General features: G+C 39.2%; 1 protein-coding gene across 3 annotated transcripts in view; it reads left to right on the top strand.

Moving 5' to 3' along the window:
• Positions 1-27,200, top strand: part of SUGCT (succinyl-CoA:glutarate-CoA transferase) — a 765,791-nt gene that overhangs the window by 306,836 nt on the left and 431,755 nt on the right. For all 3 annotated transcript variants that reach the window (XM_080818391.1, XM_080818390.1, XM_080818392.1), the window contains exons 10-11: positions 16,705-16,776; positions 23,396-23,493. In XM_080818391.1, the coding sequence (XP_080674517.1) occupies positions 16,705-16,776; positions 23,396-23,493 (170 nt within the window). The remainder of the gene's footprint in view (positions 1-16,704; positions 16,777-23,395; positions 23,494-27,200) is intronic.

Below are 27,200 nucleotides of genomic sequence, written 5' to 3'. Positions count from 1 at the left end.
CTCTCTCCCTGCCTTTGAGTGAGAGGCCCCCTCGCTGTACAACACTCTGTCTGTTATACTGTGGTTCCTCTGAAATTGTAGCATGCCACCCAAGTCTCTTTTTTCATCTGCAACCCTAAGGCATCTAAAGTATGCTGTGTCCTTATAAGTGTTCTGAGACTTGCACAATAGAAACTCGTCCCTTGGGCACCCCCCTGAAAATATGGAAAATTATACACATTCCCCAACTCTTTCCCTCCCCAAGGAGAAGCCAGGACTTGGGAGTTTTCTTTCACTTTTTCTACAGTGAACCAGGGAGAGGGACTATGGTGAGAGAGTGTGTGCTAGTCCACACCCTCACCCTTGTTCTCAGCAGCCCACAATCTAACATCCCTTCTTGTTAGCACTTAGATTCAAGCAAGACAAAATCCAGTTCCTCAGGTAGCCCTTCAGAAAGTCTGCATATTGTCCATACTTTTTTTTTTCCCTTTCCTTTCCGAAGGAAAAGTCAGCAGCTGGGGAGTTTTTGCTCAATAATGCCTCACTGAGCTGGGGCTGGGAGGGACTATGGCAAGTGAGTGCCGCAGATTTTCCTACTGGCTTTGATATGGTTTGTTTCATACTCCTTTGGGGTGCACCAGACTTTTAACCATTTTCTGGATTTATCAGAAAGGACATTGATCTATGTTTTGTTATTGAGTCAGTGTTTCCAGGTGGGAAGGGCCTGGGGCTTCCTGTTCTGCATTTTGCTGATGTCACCTCACATCGTTTCTCTCTTTCAGGAGATCTCAGTGACTCATTTCCATTGCTGCCATATTGCCACCACTACCACCACCACCACTACCATGATTACTCCTCCCCTCTTCTTCCATCCCCCTTCTTCTTTTTTCATATTAGTGTTTTAGATTAACTCATATGTATTTTGTGTCTGTGTGTGTTTTAAGGATTTTATTTATTTATTTGACAGAGAGAGACACAGCAAGAAAGGGAACACAAGCAGGGGGAGTGGGAAGGGAAGTACCAGGCTCCACGTGACCCAGGTGCCCCAATTTTGTGTTTTTTTTTTTCTCTCACCATTCCTTTTTGTATCTCATTCCTTCTAAATTCAATTTCTTCCTAAAGCATATTTTTTAGAACCACTTCAGTGAGGATCTGTTGGTGATAAACTCTCTCAGATTTTGCTAGCCTGAATATGAGTATTTCAAGGTCATTCTTTAAGAATATTTTAATGTATAAAATTCTTTGTTTAGAGTTATATCTCAGATTTATCATCTGGCATCTATTGATGCTATTGAGGTTTCTGCTATGGGTATAAATGACATGCCTTACAGGTATTCTGCCCTTTCTATTTGGGTGATTTTAACATGCCTCGTTTGGCTTTGATGTTCTTCAGTTTTACTATGGTTTATCTAGTTGTCCATTTCTTTTTGTGGGTCCCACTTGGGATTCACTGAGTTTATAGAATTAATTAATTCTGGATATTTATCAGGCATCATCTTTTATATACTATGTTTCCCCCATTTTCTGTGTTCTCTCCATCTATAATTGTAATTGGATATTTTTGTTTTAACCTCCTTGTCTTTTAATATCACTTTAAAATTTCTATCTCTTCTTTCTGCTTAATTCTATCTAGCTTATTTTTCCAAATGTCTATTTCAGGCAAGAATTCTTCTTTCATGTCTACTGAGTTTGAAATTTCAATAATGCTTTTACTTTTAAAAGTGATACTCTGTTCTTTTAAAAATGTACCTTTCTTAGGAGAAACTTACACTTTTCTCATACGCTTGAATCTATACTCCATTAAAAAAAGTCTTAACCATGCTTATTTTATACTCTAGTTCTAGAAACTTTTATTTTATTACATATATAATATATATATTATCTATATAAAATATATAAAATTATTTTAACATCTCGTGATTCTATTCTGCTTTTCACTGTTGCTTTCAACTCTGGCTCATGGTAACTCATTTCCATGCACATTGTATAATGTTGGATTATAGGCTCAAATACAAGTGGACTAACTCAGTGAAAATCCTCTTCAATTTGGGTTGAGGGTTTCCTTCTAAGTAGGATTTGTATTTGCTTCTAGCATAGTACCCAAAGGCAACAGAAAACAGGGACCTGTTTTTTGTTAATTTTTTGGCTTTTGCAATCCATGTCCTTATGGATAAATTTGAACCTCTCTAAGGAAGAGCTGTGATTAGGATTATTCAGGGGAGTTTTTTGTTTTTTTTTTTCCTCTCCCCTTTTCTTATGAATGGATCATTCTCATTTACACTTTACTGGTGGAATAGCACTTTATGTGTCCCAGCTTTATGAGGCTGTTTCTTTGGTTCAGTTTCCCAACTTATTCCTGTTCTGGTTTAGATGGTAGTTAAGTAGTTGAGTTTTGATTACCAACTTTGATTAATTTAGTGCAAGAGCTCAGAGGTGGGTCAGTATTAGAAAGAGAATTCCTTTAGAAGTTATGGTTGAATCTCCATAAGAGAGTGAGTTCACAGAGCCAAAGGGTAAGGAGGAGGAAGAGAGGTCAGCTGAGGAGGAAAGGTCAGGAAATCCCACAGAGTGGGAGGAGCTGGAGTCTGGAGGCAGTAGGATTGTGTCGTTTCTTCCTACATTAAAATGGGAGGTTTGGGGACAAGGAGATAAAGAAAGGTGAGGACTTTGAGAAAAATATATTATATTAGGATGTCATTTGAGAGTAGTTTTGCTGGTGTTCTGGGACAGCACAGTCCCAAGGATGGAAGGAAGAAGTGAATGGTAGGGAAATGGAAGCAGAGAGAGATTACTACCTGATAAGCAAAATAATCTATTGTACATAGTGTAGATAATTAGAAACTAAATTTTATTTTATTATTTATTATTTATTTTAGTGAGGTATAATTAACATAGAGTGTTGTATTAGTTTCAGGTGTAAAACAGTGATTCAACAATTCTATATGTAACTCAGTGCTTATCACAGTAGGCGTGGTCACCTGAATTTTAATTTTGTAACATCTAGAGAGGTTCCTGAAGAACTTAAACCTATTTGGTCTTTGCAAATGTCACTCTCTTCTCAGAACATTGGATTTACAAGATTTCAAGGTCATTAAAAAAAAAAAAGAACCAACTACCCTATCTAAATAATGAGCTATCATATTTAAAAAAAACCCTGAGCTTATTGGGTGGAAAATATGGATTAAGGTAAACTAAATTATAGCATTTTTCTTCTGACGTATAGCCAAAGACTTTATTTAAGGACTTGTATAAAATTGCCAGCAGAGTTTATCCATTAGGGGGTAATATTAAACCAGACCTTAAGTAAATCAGTTAATTTGTGAAACTAACCCTAAAGAAAATGAAAGATCACACTTATTGTCATTAACACTTTCTGGAACAGTGTTTTTTTGGAGTTAGTTTTGGGAAATACCAGTTTAAAATCTCTAGTTAATCTCTAGTTGGTGGTTTTTTGTTTTTTGTTTTTTTGTTTTTTTTTGCCCTGTGCTAGGCAAATAGACATTGAGTCCATAAGATATAGACCCAACCTTCTCATTTGCTGCTTCCCAAAACTCTACTAGCAAGAGAACTCCAGTCATATATTGATCCTGAATTTCCATCATATAGCACAGCTTAGGAAATCTATAATTAAGTCTTTTTTGGTTCTAACAAACAGAAATTCAGTCAAACTAATTCTGATAAATAGAGAATAGGCAGATAAGGGTGCGGTTACTGTGAGGCTATAGAGATTTTGCAGAACCAAAAGCATAGTCTGGTTTCATGAGAGTCAGGATACAATCAGACAGGGAGCAGTTACTTGGTCCGTATCTGTTTCTTTTGTGTAATCTTGTCTTTTGTCTCAGTTGTGACCTTTTTGAGGCTTTCTTACTTACTTACTTACTTAAGCCTACTGTGGCCATCTCAGCCCTACCTGAACGTGACATTTGAATTCTCAAGTTGGTGTAATTGATCCCTGTCCAGTGAATCCATTAGCTGGCTTGGGAATGGTATCCACACTATTCTAGTCAATCAGGGATGAGGAATGGTCAGCCACATGAAGTGTAGAACTGCTTCTTCAAGTGGGGTTTGGAATGGAGTGGAAATTAAACATATTTAATGCCATTGGGATGAAGGACTATAGTGTTTGAAGACACAGGGAATGGGTAAATTATTTCCAGCACATTCTGTTATTATGCATAAAAATTCTTATGCAGAATAAGTTTCCACCTTCATTTACAGAACGTGAATCCCATAGGAACTAAAATATAACAGTTATTCATATAGATAAACTCTAAAATAAAACAGAATCTCCTGCTACCTTTGACTTTTTAGCTAATATGACCTGTTAATGTTGACAGGGATGCACAGAAGTACCAAATATCTTCTATGGAGACCAGAAAGGAATTACTGCTTTCTTCACCTTCTGACCTACTGGAAGGACTTACTGAAAATTCTTCGCAGGTTGTTTGTAAGAATGCTGTGCTGTTAAGTTACTTTGGAAGGGACAGCCTCCTAGTTGGTCTAAATTTTGATGCAAAAGAACTTTGCATAACACTCCCATGACCTCAGTCATGATGTATGTGCCCATGTGAGTCCAACTTTTTTGGGTCACCAGTGATTAGAACAGGAATGTGTAGAATAATATTCAGAGTGCATTGTTTCTTCTTTTGTGAGAATTTCATGAACTGTAAATGGTTGGGGAGCATTTTGAGATCTCTGTTCTCTAGTAATTCAGCCTGACTCCTTCTGTTGAATGAGAAGTCTTATTTCCCCCTGTTTCTTGTAGCCACACACAGAAGACTCTACTGACCTTTCCATCGACAGATTCAGGCTTGACTCAGTATCCAGATGCATGAAGAATGCTTAATTCTGACAATTTTGCCTTCTGATTATTAGTTTCCCAGGGAGACAATTTATGGAACATTTAGTCTTCCAAGATTCTGGCTTCTACTATGGTTCTTTCTCAGTCTGCAGTGGTAATTCATCACCTTGGTGTCTACCTTAATCTCACATACATGTTAGATGCCCTGAGTTAGGCTCCCAGGTCCTGATCACCTGGAGAAGGAGTATGGGACCAGTCCAGACCCTGAAATATGGCAGTCTCAGAAAAGTCTGAATTTGTAGCCTACCACCTTTTCTATCACTTTCCTTAGAAATGTTTACAGATATTTAAGACAGAGCTTTCCCGTGCCCTTTTTCTGACCCTTGAGTTGACTTGTTTTAGATACTTGATTATCCCATGAGGACTACATCTTACCTCTTCCTGTGAGTTAGCACGGCCTTACTAAAGTGCTTATTCTCCACTGTGTAACCTTAGTAGCTTCCCATGATTTTTGGCCAAGTCCAAAGATGTTTTGAGAATCTGTAGATTTTGATTCCAAGCCTCTGTACAGGAACCATTTTATACTGGGTGGAAAATAAATTTCAATTCCAGTTCACATCCAGTTACTTGGTAGCAGCTATCTGGAGGGTCTGATGGAAAGAATACTAAGGGTGATCCTATATGCTTCAAGATGGAGTACCGGAGTTCCATAAAAAGCTCTGTCTTGGATACTGCATTGGGGTGATAATGATGGAATTGGTGGCTGGAGGTAGTGGCAGTATGAATGGGTCCTTGCCCGATGGGAGATGCTAGGAGAATTTTCTTCATATTCTACAGGATAGCAGATTCCTTGCCTCCAAATATCATGATGGGTTGAGAAAACCTTGGCTATGAGTATTAGGGAGATAAGGGCAGAGATCTTTCAGCCAACCAAATGGCCTCTGAAAAGGAACATTGTGCATGGGCTAAATTTTGGCCATGGAAAGAAGGAGAAGTCATTAATTAGGGAGACTAAGTCCCACATTGTTCCAACTATAGCACCTATATTCTCCAGCTCTCCTTAAACATAATCTTCACCTTTAAATTTAGGCAATCATCAGTGAGGAAGGAAGCTTGTGGAAATCCGTGCTTAGTATATTTGCCATTCTCAGTACATGCCTGTCTTTGAGTCATTGACACTTCCTCATCTCTTCTACTGTGTGATGTCCAGTTTTGCCACCATGCCTTTTCTATAGCAACAGCTCCCGAATTGCCTAGTTTGCTGTGATCTAGCATTAATACATTGGCCTTGATTTAACAAAATGTATGAAGTGCCTGTCATGCCAGATATTGTCCTGGATGTTAGGTGTAACTGCAACGGGCTCTACATTCTTATCTTCCCACCAGACCTTCATGGGTCACTCTCATTGCTTCATATGTCTTTGTTCAAAGGCTCAGGCTTCTGCTTTTGTTTCCGACTCTGAGTTCCTCATCTACTTAACTGCCTGGTTCCTGTCCCTCTACCTTTTGCCTTGTCTTCACAATTTCTTGTGCGGGAATTTGAAGGAAAGACTTTGAGCCTCCTTTCCATCAGTGGGACCCTGTAACTTCTGTCTGTACATCTCAGTGGCCAACTGCCTGCTGTAGGACTTTCAAGAATTATTTGGTCAGAATTTCTCGCCCTGTCCTCTACCTGTACCTCCATACTTTATCTTGCCTACTGCTTTCCTGAGCCATGTTATTTAAACCTTTCAGACTCTGGGCTGAAAATTCTTCTGTCACTGGACTTGTACCCAGTGCCTCTTTAAGTCTAGAGGGTAGGTCTAATGTCAGAGCCTCACCCCAACTCTGTCCCATGTTTTGTCACTGAAAAATATTGAAATATAATGGAATTAAGCTATGTTTGGAAAACCTTGTTGGCAAGCCACTTTATGATCCACATTAGAATATTCTTATTTTATTTTAATTTTTATTTTTTTAGAATTTTTTTTTTTAACTTGACAGACAGAGATCACAAGCAGGCAGAGAGGCAGGCAGAGAGACAGAGAGGAGGAAGTAGGCTCCCTGTCAAGCAGAGAGCCCCATGCGGGACTCGATCCCAAGACCCTGAGATCATGACCTGAGCTGAAGGCAGAGGCTTAATCCACTGAGCCACCCAGGTGTCCCTAGAATATTCTTATTTTAGTTATAGTTAATATCCTTTTCTAGCTTGATTTTTTGCTTGAAAGTGACATCTTGAATAAAGTTCTGGTCTGTGGATGCTTTGAACTGGTCTGAGGTCAGTGTAGGCTTGCTGTCAGAAATACTATTTTCATGGATAGTCTGTAACTAGTATGGGACTGGTTATGGGATTGCTGTAATATGTTTGAGATATAACTAGTATGGGACTGTGATTGCTGTAACATGCAGAGAACACTTTAAAAATGCTTAACACAGGCGTGCCTGGGTGGCTCAGTCAGTTAAGCCTCCAACTCTTGATTTTTGGCTCAAGTCATGACTTCAGGGTTGTGAGATCGAGCTCCACATTGGGCTCTGTACTGAGTATGGAGTCTACTTGAGATTCTCTCTCTCTCCCTGCTGCTCCCTGCTACTCGCTTTCTCTTAAAAAAAAAAAAAAAAATACAGTCAAGGAATTTTTACCTTGAAGTGCTCCTGAAAAATCAATATGGACTCGTCCAAGATTTTTGTCGCTTGCCATTAAATGGTAGGCACTTTTGGTAGGCTATTTCAAATAATATGACTTACCATTCTTTATAGTGAAATCAATTCAGGATCATCAAAATCAGTTTCTGGCCCATACCTTCCAGTAAAAATAGCACCATGTGCCATATTCCATTGTGTCCAAGATGCATGATGACTGCATCTTTTATGATGACAGCAGGCTTTCATGACAAAGGACTTATTTTGTAAGAAAAATAACACCCATTGACAGTTTGTGAAGAATATAGAAACATTAAGACAGTTTCCATTTTCTTCCTTGCCACTGTCTCCATATCCATTGTCAGAAACTAGGTGATTGAAGACCGTAGATCTGTCTGATTTTAGTAAGATTGAATCGATTTGAAGAACCTCAAGTATATTTTTGAACAGTCAGATTTCCTGTGGAATTGGAAAGTCCTGGCCTGGATCTGGGGTTGCAGGAAATTGCCACATCATGTCTCTCTCAAGGCTATTCTAAAATTCAAGGCCAGGGTTTGTATTTAGAAATAAGTCTTCAAAGTGGCTTATTCATGATGATGTCCAGACAAAGCCAAATAGTAGGCGAGATGAGGGACTCCTGGCCTTACTTATCCACTTGTTGCAGGGTCCCATTCCATGGAGGACACTGTTCTTGAGTTGTAAGCAGGTTTGTGCCTCATTGCCATCTGGCTCAGCCAGCTTCAGCACCATAAGGTGAACTGAACTGTTTGTGGTAGGAAATAGTGCTCTATATTTGTCACGATGTACTAGCACAGACCCAAAGTCAGTAACTGCTTGACATTCCAGAAAACATTCTCATGGCAGTGAGTTAAACTTCAGGGAATGTCTTTTTCCAGTGGATGATGAAGTCATTTAGCAACAGTTACCTTTTGTGGAAGAAAATTTTGTTAAGACTTAGGTAGCCCCAGGAGGCCCAGGAGTTTTTGCTCTTGTTTTTGAAGTAGATGCACTACTCATTGTGTACTTTATGTAGACCAGAGAAAATACTGATGCATCAATATGATAGCTTAAGAGGGTGACACAGAAAGTTTCAGTTTTGTTTTTTGTTTTTTTCATTTTCCTCTTGACCTTCTGATATATTGAGTTGCTGTAGAACTTCTGGAGGTATTTCTGTAGTTTTAATCATAGGCAGTTCAATAATTAAGAGATCATCCATCCAGGTTAGCATGCAATAGAAAATTCCAAGAGCAATGGGAATTCCAGTTTGACCCTCTTATTTCTCTGACTTCATGTCTGTTCAGTGTTCTCTACTCCAGTATCTTACATGGCTACCCTTCAGTCTCTCAATGGGGTCCCTTTTATACCTGAAACTTCTTTAACCAGAGGAACTGAACTCTGACTTTCTCTTTATGTTTCCCAGATTGCTTGTAAGTTGTGCAGTTTCCTTGGGATGGCTAATCCCTTGACCCATCAGTATTTTTCTCAGTCTGAGAAACACCTCCTTCCCCAAGAGAGGAAGTATGTCGTGACTAGAATGTGAAGAAAACTGTGAAGTTTCTGTGTGAGCTCCCCTACCAGTGACACTTGTCACCCTTGAATCAGCACAACCCCAGCAAGGAGCATTTCTTTTCCTGGGAATAATAAATCTGGTGTCCTCAGAGGAATGGCTTGGGTTTGGCGTCGTCCTTTTAAAGCTGTAAACACTGGTCCCTGTGGCCCTCTCCCTCAGCATTTCATGCAGAAGCAGTGGCTTCTTTTCTCCTGAGGCCTGAATTCCTTATATGAGAAACAACCCAGCCGTGAGAGTTCATAGCCCAATTAGGTGCTTTTGATGCGAAATCCCCCTGTGATGGAAAGCCTGCTAGCAATGTGTGTGTATGGCATGTTGTCACTTGCTCAGTATGGAGAGTGAGACAACTAAGGTAATAAGGAGAAAGAAAGGAGTTGTTTGGACATAGATGAAGGCCCAAGGGTCAGGATCTAAGGGCTTAGAGCACAGTTGGAAGTTCCTTTTAGGTAGATGCAGTATATTAGTAATTGTTTAATATTAATGCTATCTATTGAGTCTTTACTCTTTGGCAATGAACCTATGGATCTTATACTGTGGCTCCCACATCCCACTGGATCTGCTTCATTTCAACAAGCATTAAATCAAGTATTTTACACGGTGATCAGCCATGGTCTCCTGTTTTTCCACCTTGGATGTACAAGAATTTCCATCATGACTGTTCTTTGACTTCATCAGGATTTCTTATCCACTGACATCTTTCCCTTTGCCCTATCTATAACCTCCTCCCATCTTCACCACCTTTTTCCATATCCAGTTAGTCTATGGCCCATCACCCAGTAACATTATGGCCAGTTTTCCAATTTTCCTGCATCTTTTACCTTTTTGTTATTTTCATCTGACAATACCCCAGTAAATGCAAATATCCATTTATTCTATGTCTGTGAGTGAGAGATGTTGGAGACTATCACTCAGTGGGGCTTCCAACACAACTACGTGTATCTTGTCACTTGGCTGTTCCACTCTTCAGTGGGACGTCAGAACTTATCCATTCTTCTCAGGCTTCCAGTTTCATGTGTCCCAACCCTATTCTCAGTTGGTGACCTCACTCCTTATTTCATAGGAAAGTAGAAGCATTCAGTGGGAACTTGCTCATCTTCCTACAACCACACCAACATGGCGCCTGCATGTGCTCTATGTTCTCTGCGTGTTGTTGATTCTTTTCCTTCACAACCAGATTTATCAAACAGATGTTTGCATGTGCTCTCCCCATTCCCCTAATTGTTACTTAGTCCCTGATTCACTTCAGAGTTCATTTGGTCCACATTGTGATATCAGAACAACATTTGTTGAGGGAAGGAAAGACCACCTTGTGGGCATTCTTTGGTCCTCCTCTTATGCCTGTGGCTAACTCCTCTTCTGCTTGGACTTGAGATGGGGGTGACCTTCAGACTCATCCCTTGGCTCTCTGCTTTTTTCCTATTCAACTGTTGAACTCTTCCTAAATGACTTCATCTGTGTGATGGCTTCGGTTATAGATTATAATAAACCACTCTCAAGTTCTCTCTACAGTTCAGACTTGAAGTTCTATTCATTTGGAATTTCCACAAGAGTATCTCAAAAGCTCCTCAGAAACCTAAAGCTCACCATGACATCTTGCTTTCCCCCAGTCTTCACCTCTTGACCATCACATTCAAGTCATTACCAACTATAGCAGATTTTATCACCTAAATATATTTTTGAAGTTTTTATTTTAATTTCAGTTAATTAACATACAGTATTATACTAGTTTCAGGTGTATAATAGAGTGATTCAGCACCTCCATGCATCACCCAGTGCTCATCATGACAGATGCCCTCCTTAATCCCCATCACCCATTTCACCCATCCCCTCACCCATCTCCTCTGTGGTGACCATTAGTTTGTTCTCTATAATCAAGAGTCTGTTTTTTGGTTTGTCTTTCTCTCTTTTTTCCCTTTGCTCATTTTTTAAAAAATTCCACATATAAATGAAACCATATGGGATTTGTATTTCTCTGACTGACTTATATCACTTAGCATGATACTCTGTAGCTCCTTCCATGTCATTATGAATGACAAGATTTGATTTTTTTTTTATGGTTGAATAACCATTGTGTGTGTGTATGTGTGTGTATACTATATCTTCTTTAGCCATTCATCAATTGGTGGACACTTGGGCTGCTTCCATAATTTGACTACTGTAAATAATGCTGCTCTAAATATTTCTTGATTCTATTTTTTTCCATCTCTGTTGTCAGGGCCCTAATCTAATACATGATGACTTAAAAAAATTAAACCTAATTTTTTTTTGAGATAACAGTAGATTCACATGTATTTTAAGAAATAATAGAGATAGATCTTGTGTACCCATTACCCAGTTCACTCCATTTTCAGATTGTATGAAACTATAGTGCAGTGTCACTCAGGATACTGATACTGATTCAATCAAGATACAGAATATTATCATCATGACAAGGATGATTCCTGCTGTCCTTTTTTTTTTCCTGCTGTCCTTTAAAAAAAAAAACCATAAATTTTAGTTTTTAGAGCAGTTTTAGGTTCAGAAAAAAATTTAACAGGAGGTACAGAGATTTTCCGTATACCTCCTTCCCTATACGTGCACAGCCTCCCCCCATTATCAACATCCCTCACCAGAGTGCTGTGTTTGTTATAACTTCTATAACTACACTGAAATAGTATAGTCAAAGTCTGCAGTTGACATTAGAGTCCACAACACACAAATTGGTGTTGTACACTCTGTGGGTTTGGACAAATGTATAATAACATGTAGGCATCATCATAGTATCATGCAGAGTATTTTCACTGTCCTAAAATTCCTCTGTGTTCTACCTATTTATCTCTTTCTGTTCCCAGTCCCTGGCAACCATTGATCCTTTTACTGTACCCAGAGTTTTGCCTTTTTCAAAATGTCATATAGCTGGGATCATACAATATGCAGTCTTCTGAGCCTGGCTTCTTTAATTTAGTGATATGCATTTAAGGTTCCTCCTTGTCTTTCATGTCTTGATAACTCATTTCTTTTGAGCGTGGAATAATATTCCATTGTCTGGATGTTTATTTATCCATTTACCTACTGAAGGACAATCAGTCCGTCACCTGGCCACACCATTGGTGTTTTCTTCTGACCATGCTTTCTCATTTTTTACAATACAGATAGATGGGAATTTTCCAGGTTTTCAATTTCTGCTTCCCTTTTCCAGAACAATTCTGTCTTTAAGTAATCTCTTTTTTCACATTGTTCTATAAGCAGTCAGAAGGAGCCAGGTTGCACCTTCAACATTTTGCTTAGAAATATCTTCAGCTAAATACCTAATTTCATCACTTGCAAAGTTCTACCTGCCACAAAAAACTGGAGCGTGAACACAATTCAGCAAAGTTCTTTGCTGCTTTATAACAAGGATTGCCTTTCCTCTAGTTTCCAACCTCATGTTCCTTATTTGTATCTGAGACCTCATCACAGTGGCCTTTCCTGTCCATATTTCTAAACATTTTGTTCAGCATTCCCTAGGTATTCTCTAAGAAGATAGAGACTTTCTCTATAGCTCTCCTCTTTTCTCTCTGAGCTCTCAACGGCTCAGAATAGACTCTTCACAGCAGTGTAGACTTTCTCTAGCATGTACCTGAGATCTCTTCCAGCCTCTACCCATTGCCTGGTTCTAAATTACTTGAACATTTTTAGGTGTTTGTTACAGCAGCACCCCACTTCTCAGTACCAAGTTCTTAATCCTCAGGCTGCTATTACAGAATACGGTAGTCTAGGTGGCTTAAACCACAGACATTTATTTCTCATGGTGCTCCAGGCTGGGAAATCCAGGACCCCAGCAGAGGCAGATTTGGTGTCTGGTGAGGGCCTACTTCGTGATTCGCAGATGGCCATGTTCCTGCTCCTGCTCATCTTAAAAAAAAAAACTTGGCCATTATTTTTAAAGCAAAAATAGGTTTATTTGGGAATAACGGATAACTGCGACTCAGAACATACAGGCTATGGCAAAAGCAAGGCAAGTCCAAACAAAGAGGAGGAGGAATGTTATTTTATGGAGATGAAGGAGGAAGTTGGGAGGATTTGTTTTGAATGAAAGACCATCAGAGGAAAGCAAGAGTTCAGGGTGATGATGGTTTCTCATTGGCTGAGCTGCAGGGGCAGTTGATTTCGTGTAGAGGATTCAGTGGACACGTGGCCTTTGAACAACATGGGTTTGAACTGCACTGGTTCATTTATACTTGGAAATTTTTCAATAAGTACAGTACAGTACTATAAATGTATTTTCTCTTACTTATGACTTTCTTAACATTTTCTTTTCTCTAACATTCTTTACTATAAGAATGGGTATATAATACCTCTAAGATTCAAAATATGTTAGCTGACTATTGATGGTATTGGTAAGGCTTATGGTCAACAGTAGGCTATCAGTAGTTAAGTTTTGGGGAGTCAAAAGTTATACATGGATTTTCAACTGTGTTTTGGGGCATTGGTGTGGTTCAAGGGTCAACTGTACATCTTTTCCTGTGGGGCCTGTAATTGATCCTTCTTTTCTATTGATGATTCTTCTGTTGGGGTCTGTAACTGACAGTTCTTTTTGTAATTAACACCGAGTGGTATGACTTTTCTTTCTAGTCTCCTGACTTCACTTTAGTGATATTTCCCTTTATTAATTACCACACTCATAATACCATCATGCCAAGATTAGGGTTTTAACATGTGAAACTTGGGCGGACATAATTATTTAGTCTTCAGCCAATAGTATTGTTTTAAGTTTTTACTTAAAATATATTTATTAAATAAACACTGTAGCAATAGTAACAGGGGACAAATAAGTATTTCAAGAGCTCAATTTTACCTTCATCCTTATAAATCTATTTGGTGACCTTTAATTGTGTTTGGTGGCTCAGCCACTAATCAGTTTTCATTTTCCTATGATCATTAACTAGTTGTCTGTGCTCAAAATTTTGCAAATTGTATATTGATAAAGATATATTTCATGGGGGCTCCTGGGTGGCTCAGTGGGTTAAAGCCTCTGCCTTCGGCTCAGGTCGTGATCTCAGGGTCCTGGGATCGAGCCCCGCGTCAGGCTCTCTGCTCAGCAGGGAGCCTGCTTCTCCCCCTCTCTCTCTGCCTGCCTCTCTGCCTACTGTGATCTCTGTCTGTCAAATAAATAATGAAAAAAAAATTTAAAAAAAAGATATATTTCATGGTATAGTTAAGGCTTAAGGAAGAAACACTTCTGCATTAATTAAAAGGAAATGAGTATCTCCCAAAATGTAAACTTGCTGAGTATCATGTCACTAATCTAAAATTTTTGAAAGTCTTTTTTCACATTATTCTTGGTAACACACATTTTTACTTCACATTACTTACGCACTCCCCAACTTAGTTTTTCCCTGCAAAAACAAAACAAAACAAAGCAAAACAAAACACCCAAGCAAACAGACAACGTGTGTACCCTCACGCTGTCAGCTATGTTGTTGAGACATCTCTGCTCAGAATCATTTGCCCCTCTCTCACAGGTCCACTGCAAATTCCCTTTCTGTAGTTTGAGAAACACTAATGCATTATTTATAACACTAACTTTGCTTTTACCCTGTGAACCGGGAAAATAATCATTTAAAATAGTTCATGTGTTATCTTTTGAGTAGCATTCATTACCAAACCAAGCAAAAATGTAAATAGAATAAACCCCATTACAGTGTTTTGCTTGAGATTCATTTTAGTCACAATCCTATTATATGGGAGCAGTTATCTGAGAGATTCATTACATTTTACAACCACTTATTCATTGCCTGACACTCTTCAGATATCGGGTTAGGCCTGGTAGGTAGAATAAAAAGAAAACCTACAAACTACCAGCTTGGGTCTCCCACCACCCTACTGCGGGACTTTGAGCAATGACGGGAATGCTGTCTTTCTGTGTTGATGTGGCAGCTACCACCCGCACGTAGCTATGGAATGCTTGACTTGTAGCCAGTGCATCTGTGGAGCTGAACTGTTACTTTAATTTTTCCTAATAGCATCTCTATTGAGATATAATTCACATGTCCTATAATCCGACTATTTGAAGTGGACAGTTTGGTGATTTTTGGTGTATTCACAGAGTTGTCCTGCCATTACCACAGTTGTGGAACCTTTTCATCACCCTCACAAGAAACCAAGTACTCAGTGGTAGTTACTCCCCAAATTCTCCCAATGTTCTCAGCCATGGGTGACCACTAAGCTTTCTGTCTCTATGGATTTGCCTATTTTGGACATTTCATACAAATGCAATCACAATATGTGGTCTTTTGTGAATGGCTAATTTAATTTTAGTTTAATTATATTCAATAGCCACATATGCATAGTGGCTGCCATTAGAAGCAAGTGTAGTGGAAGGCCCCATGCAGATCCTTAAGGAATGCTGAAGGCTAAGAAGAAAATCATGAAAAGGGGGCATGTGGAATACAGGTCAGAGAGATTGGAGATGAACCCAGTTGGAGCCTAGAAATAAGATAGGTTCCTGGAGGAAGAGATGGTTAACAGTACCAAATAATACAGCGGGGTCAAGAAGGTATAGTGTCAGTGTAGTGATGGGGTAAGAATCCTGATGACAAAGGGCATCAGAATATGGTATTGGTGAAGAAGTATAGGCAGGTAGAAATTTTGTTTCTTTTAGAGATGGAGAGAAGGAAGAAAATTTCACGATAGTTTGAGAAGCATGTCAGGATTGATGGAAATTTTGTTTTCCTGCTGTTAGTATTTTTAGTGTAGGCCTGAGCCTAATTGTAGGCAGAGAAAAAGGACTCGGTGGGAATGAAGAGATTAAAGATGACAGCAGGGTTCTGAAGGATGTGAGTGAAGGTGGGACCAGGGTTAAGTTGGAGCAAGCCCTGGCAAGGAAGATAGAGGTCATCTTTCTCAGAGGCAGCAGTCAGTGAAGAAAAAGTAGGTGAAAATACAGAACAATTTTTATGTAAAAAGGAAGGAAACTAAAGAAACTCATTTACTTAAGGAAAAATGGGGATGAGGCCTTCTGAGGGTAAAGGTTTGTTCCTCCAACCAGCGCCGTGATCAAATGTGGAGAAGGGAGTTCTCCAGAGTGTCTAGGGCTCTGGGAGGTGGGAGTATCAATTTTTTATATTCTTTTTGCTGCTCTAAGGAATATGTCTCCTAGAAGCAACAAATATTTTTCAGGTACATAAACCCACGTGAGGTACACAGATCCACATGTGCCAATTTTCACGTACAGAAGAGTGATGATGTCCAAGAGTTTACATTTGAGATCTTCAAAGATGAAATATATCAGCTTATGTACCTCCCTCGCTCCCTCCTTCCTTCCTTCCTTCCTTTCTTCCCTCCATTCTTCTTACACTTAGTAGAAAGCTATGTACCCTCTTGCTCTTTGCCCTCCAAGGAAAAATGGAAACAAAGCACAAAACTTTGGAATAGCCAAACAATCCATACTGCAATGGATATAGAATTTTGTGTTATGTATTACAACAAATCTATTTTAGTTTAGTTTAGAATTTTCTTTGTTTTTTTCTAAGTTCCCTACCCCCACCCATGTTACAACAGTTAGTGGAAGAGCTGGGAAGTGCTTTGAAAATGTCACATAAAAATAACTATGCATATATAAAAGCAAAATATACTAGTTAATTGATATGGTTTTAATCAATAATGTTGATTTAGAGCATGCTTTCTGTGTAGAAGTTTTAGAAATTGAAGCTAACTTCTGTGGTATTTTCAATATATAAAATTATATATTTATGTATTCATTTATTTATTTTAGGCTTTTAAAACCAAGGATGGATATCTTGTGGTTGGAGCAGGAAATAATCAGCAGTTTGCTACTGTGTGCAAGGTAATCAGTAATCACTGGGATGGGCCAATGATCTATGCAATGACTCGTTTTGTCCAAAGCCAGGAAAGTTCAGTTTCATCTAGAACACTGTCCTTAGGTCTATAGCTAGCTTGAGACCCCTACTTTCTCCCCGACCCTGTGCCATTTTTATACTCGCAAATGCTAAGGACATGGTCTGAATTAGCATACTGACTGTTTTTTTTTGTTTGTTTGTTTGTTTTGTTTTGTTTTTGAGGTATCTGGCTGTATTTTGAAATGAACCAAAGTGTATAGTACCAACATGACCTTGACTATTAGTCCAATGAGGAAAGGGAAAGAAAAAGAATTCATTTTAAAGGCATTTTTAACATCAGGATATTTTTCTTTTTGCTTTCCCTTTTTTTTCTTTTCTTTGTTAACAATGTGAGACCTAATTAAGCCCAAATACAATGTAATACCAAATTATTGTTTTAGCCATTAGAAAACTAAACTTTTTTTTTTTTTTCAAATTAGCCTTTGTTTAATGAATACCTTTCTGCAGAGTTCATGTTTTAAGTTAAGTTTTAGCAATTAGGGTTGTATTAAAAATGTTGTTCCTCAACAAGATTTTTAAAAAAGGCCTTGGAGTCATTAAGGATAATTTTATGATGAAGATTTTAAGTTTTTGGCATCACTTGGATATTTTTTTATTTGATGTTTTTACTACTAACCTAGTTTTTTTTTTTTTTTTAATTTAAGTCTTTAGGTTCCTGTTCACTTTTTCCAGCTCTAACCCCAGAAATATAATCTAGCTTTAAAAATCTATATTTAAGTTTTCATTTTAATTTCTCTTACAGGTAGGGAGAAGTCTTGCCTGTTGAGGTTGTGTTTCTGATGGGGAGTTTATTTTCTTGTACTCATTAATCATAGATAACCACTCACTGTGAGCTTTCAGGTTCATTAAAGATGCCTGTGAATTCCTTAGAGGAAACTTCTTTATTGTCATTAACTTCTTATGTACAAAAATTATTTATCACTGTGGCTCTTTTGTGCGAGAGGTTAATGAGCACAGCGAAAAACCACAGCAAAGGGGTGGGAAGTACCGCGGAGAAGGTGACAAATGGAGACAGTGCCTATCGCAGGAAAGGCTGGAACATCTGAGGTGGGAAAGAGGGGAGCTTTCATAACGGTGACTCTGAGTAAGCGGAGAGAAAATGGATTCAAACATTTGATCTAGGATCAAAGAATCTTTATTATGAACGGTCAATGTTAAAAATATGAAACATACGGAAGCCGTTGCCTGTGAAGTCATTTGCGTACTCTAGCTGCAGAGATGTAAAAGCCAGTTCATTGCTATAAATGAGTACAGATTTTCTTCCTGGGCCATATGTTTTGGAGTTTTCTCTCTCCAGAAAGGGGGGTGGGGGGGGTAGAAATTACTGGTTGACATATTCTTCTCTGTTGAAAATAACTGTACTGAATTCTTTTTATTTTTGATTCATTACTGCTGATCAGTTTGAAACTTTTGAACTTCCTCATAAATATCCATAAGAATGTTTTTTGAAAAAGATTTTTGTTTCAAAGCAGAATATTTGCCATAAGTTTGAGTACTAAAATATGACTTATTGTGATGGTGTGTTATGATACATTTGTCTAAAAGGAGACCATCAGAGGGCCTTTGAGAATGGCATACCTGACCTTGCGTTTCCATATGTGAGTTGTGAATGATAATCCCTGTTATGAGCCCTTAAGACAATGTCTGTCAAAGTCTTTGAGATACACAAGAAAAGTTTTATGAGTAGGGGATTTTAATGTTATTTCCATCATTTACTAGGCATCTTGAGCAAACCTTGCAAACTGATTGACTTTATATATCCTTACATGTAAACTTGCCCTAAAAACCTTTTAACCTAAGAAAAATGGCCTGTTTCCTTTTTCCATATAGAGTGGGTTTCTGCTACGTATTTTTTGTTCAGATTTATCTATTACTGAGGGGCTTGTCATTCAAACTGGCCTTGTAGAAGATGAGGTCCCCAGTTTTTTACAGTAAGCCCATCAATGGTTCTTTTGCCAAGTAAATAGTGAAAGATAGGGCAGCTCTATCTCCTAGGGAAAAATATAGCGGTATTGACTGTGATGAATGCGTAGAATTTACTTAGGCCTATTCTCTTTCCAAAATGGAATTTGATATACTGGCTGACTAATGCTTCTTGGGGATGGGTCCTTTTAAGGAGCTCTTATTGTCAGGAATTAGAGTGAAAACAAGAGCAGTGGGTTCAAGGCTTGGCGTTCAGAAAATCTTTCTGCATATAAAGTGAACCTTGGCTTAGAACAGATCCTATTTTATGTCTCTTAACATGATACAGAAGAGTAGGGAACATGAGCATATGTAAGCTATTTTAAGCTGATTGATGCCAATACTAATGGGTATTCCTATTTGAAGTACATTGACATCCTTTTAAAAGTCATTTAGACTGAAAGTTTCTTGTATTGCAGGGAATATGCATTGGTTCTCAACTTTAGCATGCAGAGGGAATCTCCTTGAGCTTCATTCCCCAAAATTTTGACTTAGTATGTCTGAGGTGGAGTACAGGAAACTCCAGTTCGAGTAAGCATTTTGTTGATGCTGGAGTGGGTGGTCTGAGGACGTGATAGCAGACTTCTAAGGCATACCATGAGTCTTGACATTAGTCAGGTGACCTCTGGTGAGACACTTAATCTTGGCCAAGCATCTGTGTTCTCACAGTCAAATGAAGATTATAATATATATAACTCTCCTAATATATAACTTTTGGAGTTTTGTAAGAGTTAGACTGGATAAGTAAAATACTCAGTCCAATCCTGGCTCACAGTATGTGCTTTGTAAATGGCCTCTATAAAAATTAGGTTTGGAGATTCTGGTTCTGAATAAGATAGAGTAAGCACACTTCTCCCTATCTCTTCCACTGAATATAATGATAAAACCTGGATAGAATGTATGGACCAACTCTAAGAGGATGCTGAAAAGTTAGCAGTAGTAGGTGAACCGGAGAAGAACACCAGAATTTAAAGTACCTCTGAAAAAAAATACCTCTAGTGCTCCTGGGGGGCTTAGTCGGTTAAGTGTCTGTCTTCAGCTCAGGTCATGATCCCAGGGCTCCGGCATCAAGCCCTGCATCAGGCTCCCTGCTCAGCGAGGAGTCTGCTTCTCTCTCTCCCTCTGTGCGCTCCCTTCCAATCTCTCTCTCTCTCAAATAAATAAATAAAATCTTAAAAAACAAAAACAAACCAAAAGAACCTTCCAAACCAGAATTAAGTTTACCAGCTTTCTCTACAATGATTTCTTACGTGGATACAGTGGAGCCGAAAACATGGAAATGGGCACTAGGAACAGAGCTGAGTCCTAGGAGATGCCCTTTGTTCCTGGAGTGAGGAGCACGAAAGTGAGCTCTAATAGCAGAGAGAGTGTGGAAATCCTGCGTCTACCCCTCAAAAGAGGGAGGAATCTTTGTGGCTTTTTCCTCTGTCCTCCCACCGCTTGGCCTCCACCCTGGAAGTGTGCAGGGAAGTAGGCTAACTATAGGGGAGCCCCAGGGAACTGGAGGGAGCCTGCCGAGAGGGATGAGCTTTGGAAAGTGAGCTTTGAAGGTGTTTGTGAACTTCTGCTCTCAGCCCTGAGCTGCATGTACACTGATCTGATCCTAACCAGCCTACCAAAGAACTTGCGAACCAAGTTACACACAGAATACTGCTCAGGAGGCAGCCTGACCATTAAGTGGGACACACGCAGGTTGTTTTTCAGAGTCCATAGTCTCTCATGGTTCACCTCCCCTTCCAATTTCCCTCAACTCGGAGCACTGGGTGTGGTGAAAAAACAATGTATACTGTTATGCTGAAAATAAATAAAAAATTTAATTAAAAAAAAAAAAAAGTGGGACACACGCAGGACGGACTCAAACAGCATCCCAGGGGCTTTGAGAACTGACCTAACACAAGAACCAAAGCACACGGAAGGCGGGTTGGGGCTTGTGGCCTGGACCTAACCAGATCAGTTGCTTGCTAAAAACAATAACAATAAAGTGTTGCTGTAGGATTTAAACAAGACCCAGAGGCCCATAATATAATATTTAAAACATCCAGGATACAATCCAAAATTACTCAGCATATGAAGAACCAGAGCTTGCATGAGAAAAGACAGTCAATAAATGCCAATGCCAAGAGGACACAGATGTTGGAATTAACTTACAAAGACTTTAAAACAGCTATTATAAAAATGCTCCAACAGGCATCACAGACACTGTTGAAATAAATGGGAAAGGAGAAATGTCCAGCAGAGAAAGAGAAGATAGGAAGAAGAACCAACTAGAAACTGGAGAACCGAACAATATGACCACCAAATAAAAAAAAGAAACCCCTCCCTGGATGAGCCCAATAACACAACGGAACTAAGCCAAGGAACTTAGAATAGGTAAATAGAAATTATTCGATCTGGAACAACAGAGAGAGAGAGAGAGAAAAAAAGATGGTCCCCTCCCCCAAGAAATGGAAGAAAGAAAGAACAGATCTTCAGGAGCCTTCAGGATAGTAACGAAAAGTCTAACATTGATATCATTGTAATCCCAGGAGGAGAGGATGAAGAGTACAGGCTGAGGAAATATTTGAAGACAGAGTTGCTGAAAACTTCCCAAACTTGGTGAAAGATAAAAACCTACAGATTTCACAATTTCAGCAAACCCCAAATAAGAGAAACCCAAGTAAATCCATGCCTAAACACACCCAAGTCTTCCCACTGAAAATGAAGGACCAAGGAAAAGGTTTCGAAAGCACCCGGAGGAAAGTAATAGGTTACCTGTGGGGGAACAACGGCCTCAGCTGACTGCAGACTCTTTGTCAGAAACTGGGAGCCCAGAGCCAACTGGCACCAAACGGTCAACCCAGAACTCTATGTCCAGTAGAAACGTTCATAGGAAATGAAGGTTCATTAAAGACATTCTCCCTCTCCTTCCTTTCCTCGCTCTTTCCCGTCCTTCTTCAACAAGCCCACGCTTCATTATTTCTTTGGGGGGAAATAGTACCTCGTTGGACTACTTCACATGTATTTGCTGCTTAGTATGTCAGGCACTTTCGCTGACATTGCTTCATTCTGCCCAGGCGATGCTTCCTCCAGCCCATAAGGGCTGGTTGTGATCACAGCACTGGAAGCAGTCTCTCTAGAAACACTGTGAAAGGCAGGATGGCTGAGGACAGAACTGTAATTACCTTGACCCACTGTTTCATACCAACTTGCTCAGAGAAAAGAGGGGCGATGAGTCAAATTCAGAGAACAGCATCTGAGGGCGTCCTGGTTACCACTGAGTACAATGACTGAGTAGCTTTTTATGCAGCTTACACTATTTCTGGGTGAGGCCAGATTTGCAGGTTTAACCTGCGATTTGGGGAAGGCACTTGCTTCTTCCGGAAATGACTTATTCACTTCTAGAGAGGGGAGGGCAGCTTTCCATTGCCGCACAAGCCTGGCGGCTGCTTCTGAAACCATGAAATCAGCTGTGGTGACATGGAGGTTTTTAGGAAAGGCGCTCTATGTGGTATTGCTTTTTAAAATCTGGGGGAGCGGTGCTGTCTTTATTATTCCTCAGGGAAACGCGTTAGTGGAGCCCGCGAAAGAGAAATGACACAGTGGAGATGCTCTCTTTACTCCAGGGAAACTTCTTCACTTCTCTGTCCTTTATGAGATGATTAATGGATTGATTGTATTTAAACTATGGGAAACAAATGAAACCATTAAATGTTTATATTTCAAGCAAATACATTACTCAAGGTAGTGAAGCTTTCTGTTGGCCCCATGGCCTGCCCCGAGCCCATAAATGCTCCTTCTGACTTTCCAGCACAACTGCCAAACACTGCCTCCACACATTCTTTATAAAACTTCTTTTCCATTCCAAATCCACTTGGTACTTTCATTACGGTCTTGTTAAAATTGCAAGATGTCCAAAGGGACTTGCAAGATAGAGTTTCCCTTTATTGAGGAGGAGCAAAAGAGGAAGTATATAAAAGCATTTCTATTTGTTATTCCTTCAGGGAGACATAGTAAAGAAAAATAGTGACACTTCTATAGGAAGAATATCTTTTAATTTGACATTGTTTTAATGGCGAACATTTGGGGCAAATGTATATGCTTTTCCTTTATTTTAGCACCTTGTACAACATCCTGGATAGGGCTTCTGGGACGAATAATATTATTTTATTTACGTGTGGAACAAATAAGTGGATGAACCTACAAGATTTATGTTGATTATGGGCTTCATGTAAGTGCGGACATGCAGTTATGATATTGGCTCCCAGAACTAGGTCAGTTCTATCCGGTTTTGTATCTCTGTACCTACTCTCTCTAGACAAGACTTATTGTGGGGATCTGATAACTCTTGTTCTGTGCTCCCATATGTAGGTACCTACCTAAATGTAGCCAAAACTTCTCATAAATGACAAACTCAGTCACAGCATCACCTGCCCTGATTGCATGATCCTTCCATCTCTGTTGCTTTGTTGCTCCATTTGCCTTTGTCTGGAAGCACAAAGGTCAGCAAGGAATGATCCCGGGGAGCATGTTGGTAAGCCTGGAACACTCACAGGCAGGTACTGGAAAAATTGTAAATTTTGCATTAAAATTATTTTTCCTTTTTAGATCTTGAATTTGCCCGAACTGATTGATGACTCCAAGTATAAAACTAACCACCTTCGTGTACAGAATAGAAAAGAGCTTATCAAAATACTGTCTGCACGGTAAGCTTGGGTCTACTCTTGTTACATTTAAGAATGAATATGTCCTTAACATTTGCCTGATTTGTGTCTGTGTGTGTATTTATGTGTATGCTCTTTTTTGCCTTTTTTAGATTAGCTTGTAATGCTCTTCCATTTTGCGGAATGGGTTAGTGGAAGGATATTTCAAAATTATGTTTTCTTTTCTTTATTTGAAAGTACTTTACGTGTCTTAATGAGTACTGACTCATAAGAATGATATCGATAAGAAAATCACAATGGCTTGAAATAGATCTCTTCTCTATAGCATGTTTAAGTGTTTGGGTTTAGTCTATTGTAAATAACAACAATACTAATAAAAATAATTTAACATTTTTTTTTTTACCTTTAAATGCTCTACATAGACCATCCCATTTAACCCTTACAGTTATCCTGTGAGGTAAATTCTACTCCCATTTTACAGATGAGGAAACTGAGACAAAGAAAGGTTAAGTTGAAAGTTCTCCTGGGAAGTCTGTCATGATGATGTTTTGAAAATGCCAGATTGAGTTGTGGGTCACAAGGAATTAATGTTAATCAGTGAGAGTATTTCATTTCCAGATTATTCCATACATGTCATGTTATGCTTTTGTTAAAACCTGCATCAAATCTTTCAACTTTCTCTCAGAAAAAGGTGCTAATTCTTTTATTTAATATTATTTTATTTCATTTTATTTTTGTTTCAGTCTTCCAAAATTCATTGTGATTTTTAATATGTCCTTGTTTTTTCATTTTATTTTACTTCTTTTCAGTGTTCCAGATTTCATTGTTTATGCACCACACCCAGTGCTCCATGCAATACGTGCCCTCCTTAATACCCACCACCAGGCTCACCCAACCCCCACCTCCCTCCCCTCCCAAACCCTCAGTTTGTTTCTCAGAGTCCACAGTCTCTCATGGTTTGTCTCCCCCTCCGATTTCCCCCAACTCACTTCTATCTCCCAGTGTCCTCTGTGTTATTCCTTATGCTCCACAAGTAAGTGAAACCATATGATAATTGACTTTCTCTGCTTGACTTATTTCATTCAGCATAATCTCCTCCAGTTCTGCCCATGTTGATACAAAAGTTGGGTATTCATCCTTTCTGATGGAGGCATAATACTCCATAGTGTAGATGGACCACATCTTCCTTATCCATTTGTCCGTTGAAGGGCATCTTTGTTCTTTCCACAGTTTGGTGACTGCGGCCATTGCTGCTATGAACATTGGGGTACAGATGGCCCTTTTTTTCACTACATCTGTATCTTTGGGGTAAATACCCAGTAGTGCAATTGCAGGGTCATAGGGAAGCTCTATTTTTAATTTCTTAAGGAATCTCCACACTCTTTTCCAAAGTGGCTGCACCAACTTGCATTCCCACCAACAGTGTAAGAGGGTTCCCCTTTCTCCACAACTTCTCCACCACACGTGGTTTACTGTCTTGTTAACTTTGGCCATTCTAACTGGTATAAAGTGGTATCTCAATGTGGTTTTGATTGGAATCTCCCTGATGGCTAATGATGATGAATATTTTTTCATGTGTCTGTTAGCCATTTGTATGTCTTCTTTGGAGAAGTGTCTGTTCATGTCTTCTGCCCATTTTTTGACGTGATTATTTGTTTTGTGTGTGTTGAGTTTGAGGAGTTCTTTATAGATCTTGGATATCAGCCCTTTGTCTGTGGTGTTGTTTGCAAATATCTTCTCCCATTCCATGGGTTGCCTCTTTGTTTTGTTGACTGTTTCGTTTGCTGTGCAGAAGCTTTTGATCTTGATGAAGTCCCAAAAGTTCATTTTCACTTTTGTTTCCTTTGCCTTTGGAGACATATCTTGAAAGAAGTTGCTGTGGCTGATGTCGAAGGCCTATGTTCTCTTCTAGGATTTTGATAGATTCCTGCCTCACGTTGAGGTCTTTTATCCATTTTGAGTTTATTTTTGTGTATGGTATAAGAGAATGGTCGAGTTTCATTCTTCTACACATAGCTGTCCAATTTTCCCAGCACCGTTTATTGAAGTTATTTTTTCCACTGTATATTTTTTCCTGCTTTGTCGAAGATTATTTGACCATAGAGTTGCGGGTCCATATTTGGGCTCTCTACTCTGTTCCACTGGTCTATGTGTCTGTTTTTGTGCTAGTACCACGCTGTCTTGGTGATCACAGCTTTGTAGTAAAGCTTGAAATCAGGTCCCCTCAACTGATGCAGAAAAAGCATTTGACAAGATACAGCATCCATTTCTGATTAAAACGATTCAAAGTATAGGGATAGAGGGAACATTCCACAACTTCATAAAATCTATCTATGAAAAACCCACAGCAAATATCATCCTCAATGGGGAAAAGCTGACAGCCTTCCCTTTGAGATCAGGAACACGACAAGGATGCTCACTCTCGTCACTGTTGTTCAACATGGTGCTAGAAGTCCTAGCAGCAGCAACCAGACAACAAAAAGAAATAAAAGGTATTCAAATTGGCAAAGAAGTAGTCGAACTCTCTCTCTTCACAGATGACATGATTCTTTCTATGGAAAACCCAAGTCTCCACTCCCAAACTACTAGAATTCACACAGCAATTCAGTAATGTGGCAGGATACAAAATCAATGCGCAGAAATCAGTTGCTTTCTTACACACTAACAATGAAAATATAGAAAGGGAAATTAGAGAATTGATTCCATTTACTATAGCACCAAGAACCATAAGATACCTAGGAATAAACCTAACCAAATAGGTAAAGGATCTGTACTTGAGGAACTACAGAACACTCATGAAAGAAATTGAAGAAGACAAAAAAGATAGAAGACCATTTCATGCTCATGGATCGGAAGAATAAACATTGTTAAAATGTCTGTACTGCCCAGAGCCATCTATACTTTCAGTGCCATTCCGAGCAAAATTCCACAGGCATTTTCCAAAGAGCTGGAGCAAACAATCCTAAAATTTGTATGGAACCAGAAGAGACCCCAAATTGCTAAGGAAATTTGAAAAAGAAAAAAAAAAAGTGCAAATTCTTGATCTTTCCTACCTGTTTCACTTTTGTGTATGTCTAAACTTCTCCGTATAGAGTAGGCATTGCTTTTTTTTTGCAGATCTAAATGCCCACATGAGCTATTCTTCAGCGTGGAACATTTTATCCCCCTCATCATGCCCATAAATGAAGTACTTTTGTTCCAATATCAGGTCTTGTCTTTTGAAAGAGCCCTTGTCTTTCTCCGTAGTGTGTTTCAAAGTTCTGAGACAATAAAATTCTGCTACTGTAATTTTATTTCTGTCCGCCTGGGAATGGGGCATCTCTGGGTGGATCAACAACGTTCATTACCTATTTACCCTTCCCTGGACTGCTTGCATCTCTTCCTTGTGCCCCAGACTCTTTGATCAATGGGGGCTCTGTGTGGGGCTGATGCTCGGAGAACACGGGATGGGGCTCCCCTGTCCTGGTCGTTGGTGAAGTATCAGTCTGAGTCCCCCACAGAGCCTAAGAGCCCTCAGTCATTAACCTTTCCCCACATGAGAATTGGCCATTTATTTCTGCTTCTTGCCTCTTTGCCTCTCCAGCAGTTTTTAATCCATTTAATTCACTGATAGGACTTTTTCCTTTCACACCGTGGTTACCCAGTTTCAATAATAGGCATTTGTGAGAGCCTTATCAAAAGCTCTTTGATAGTCTAAATAAATCACATCCATGCTGTGAGAAGAGTGGACCCAAGAAAAATCCCAAACC

Source organism: Martes martes (genome assembly GCF_963455335.1).
Source record: "Martes martes genome assembly, chromosome: 11".
Lineage (NCBI taxonomy): Eukaryota > Metazoa > Chordata > Mammalia > Carnivora > Mustelidae > Martes > Martes martes.
The sequence above is the reverse complement of the archived record's forward strand: the minus strand, read 5'-3'. Positions and strand labels throughout refer to the sequence as shown.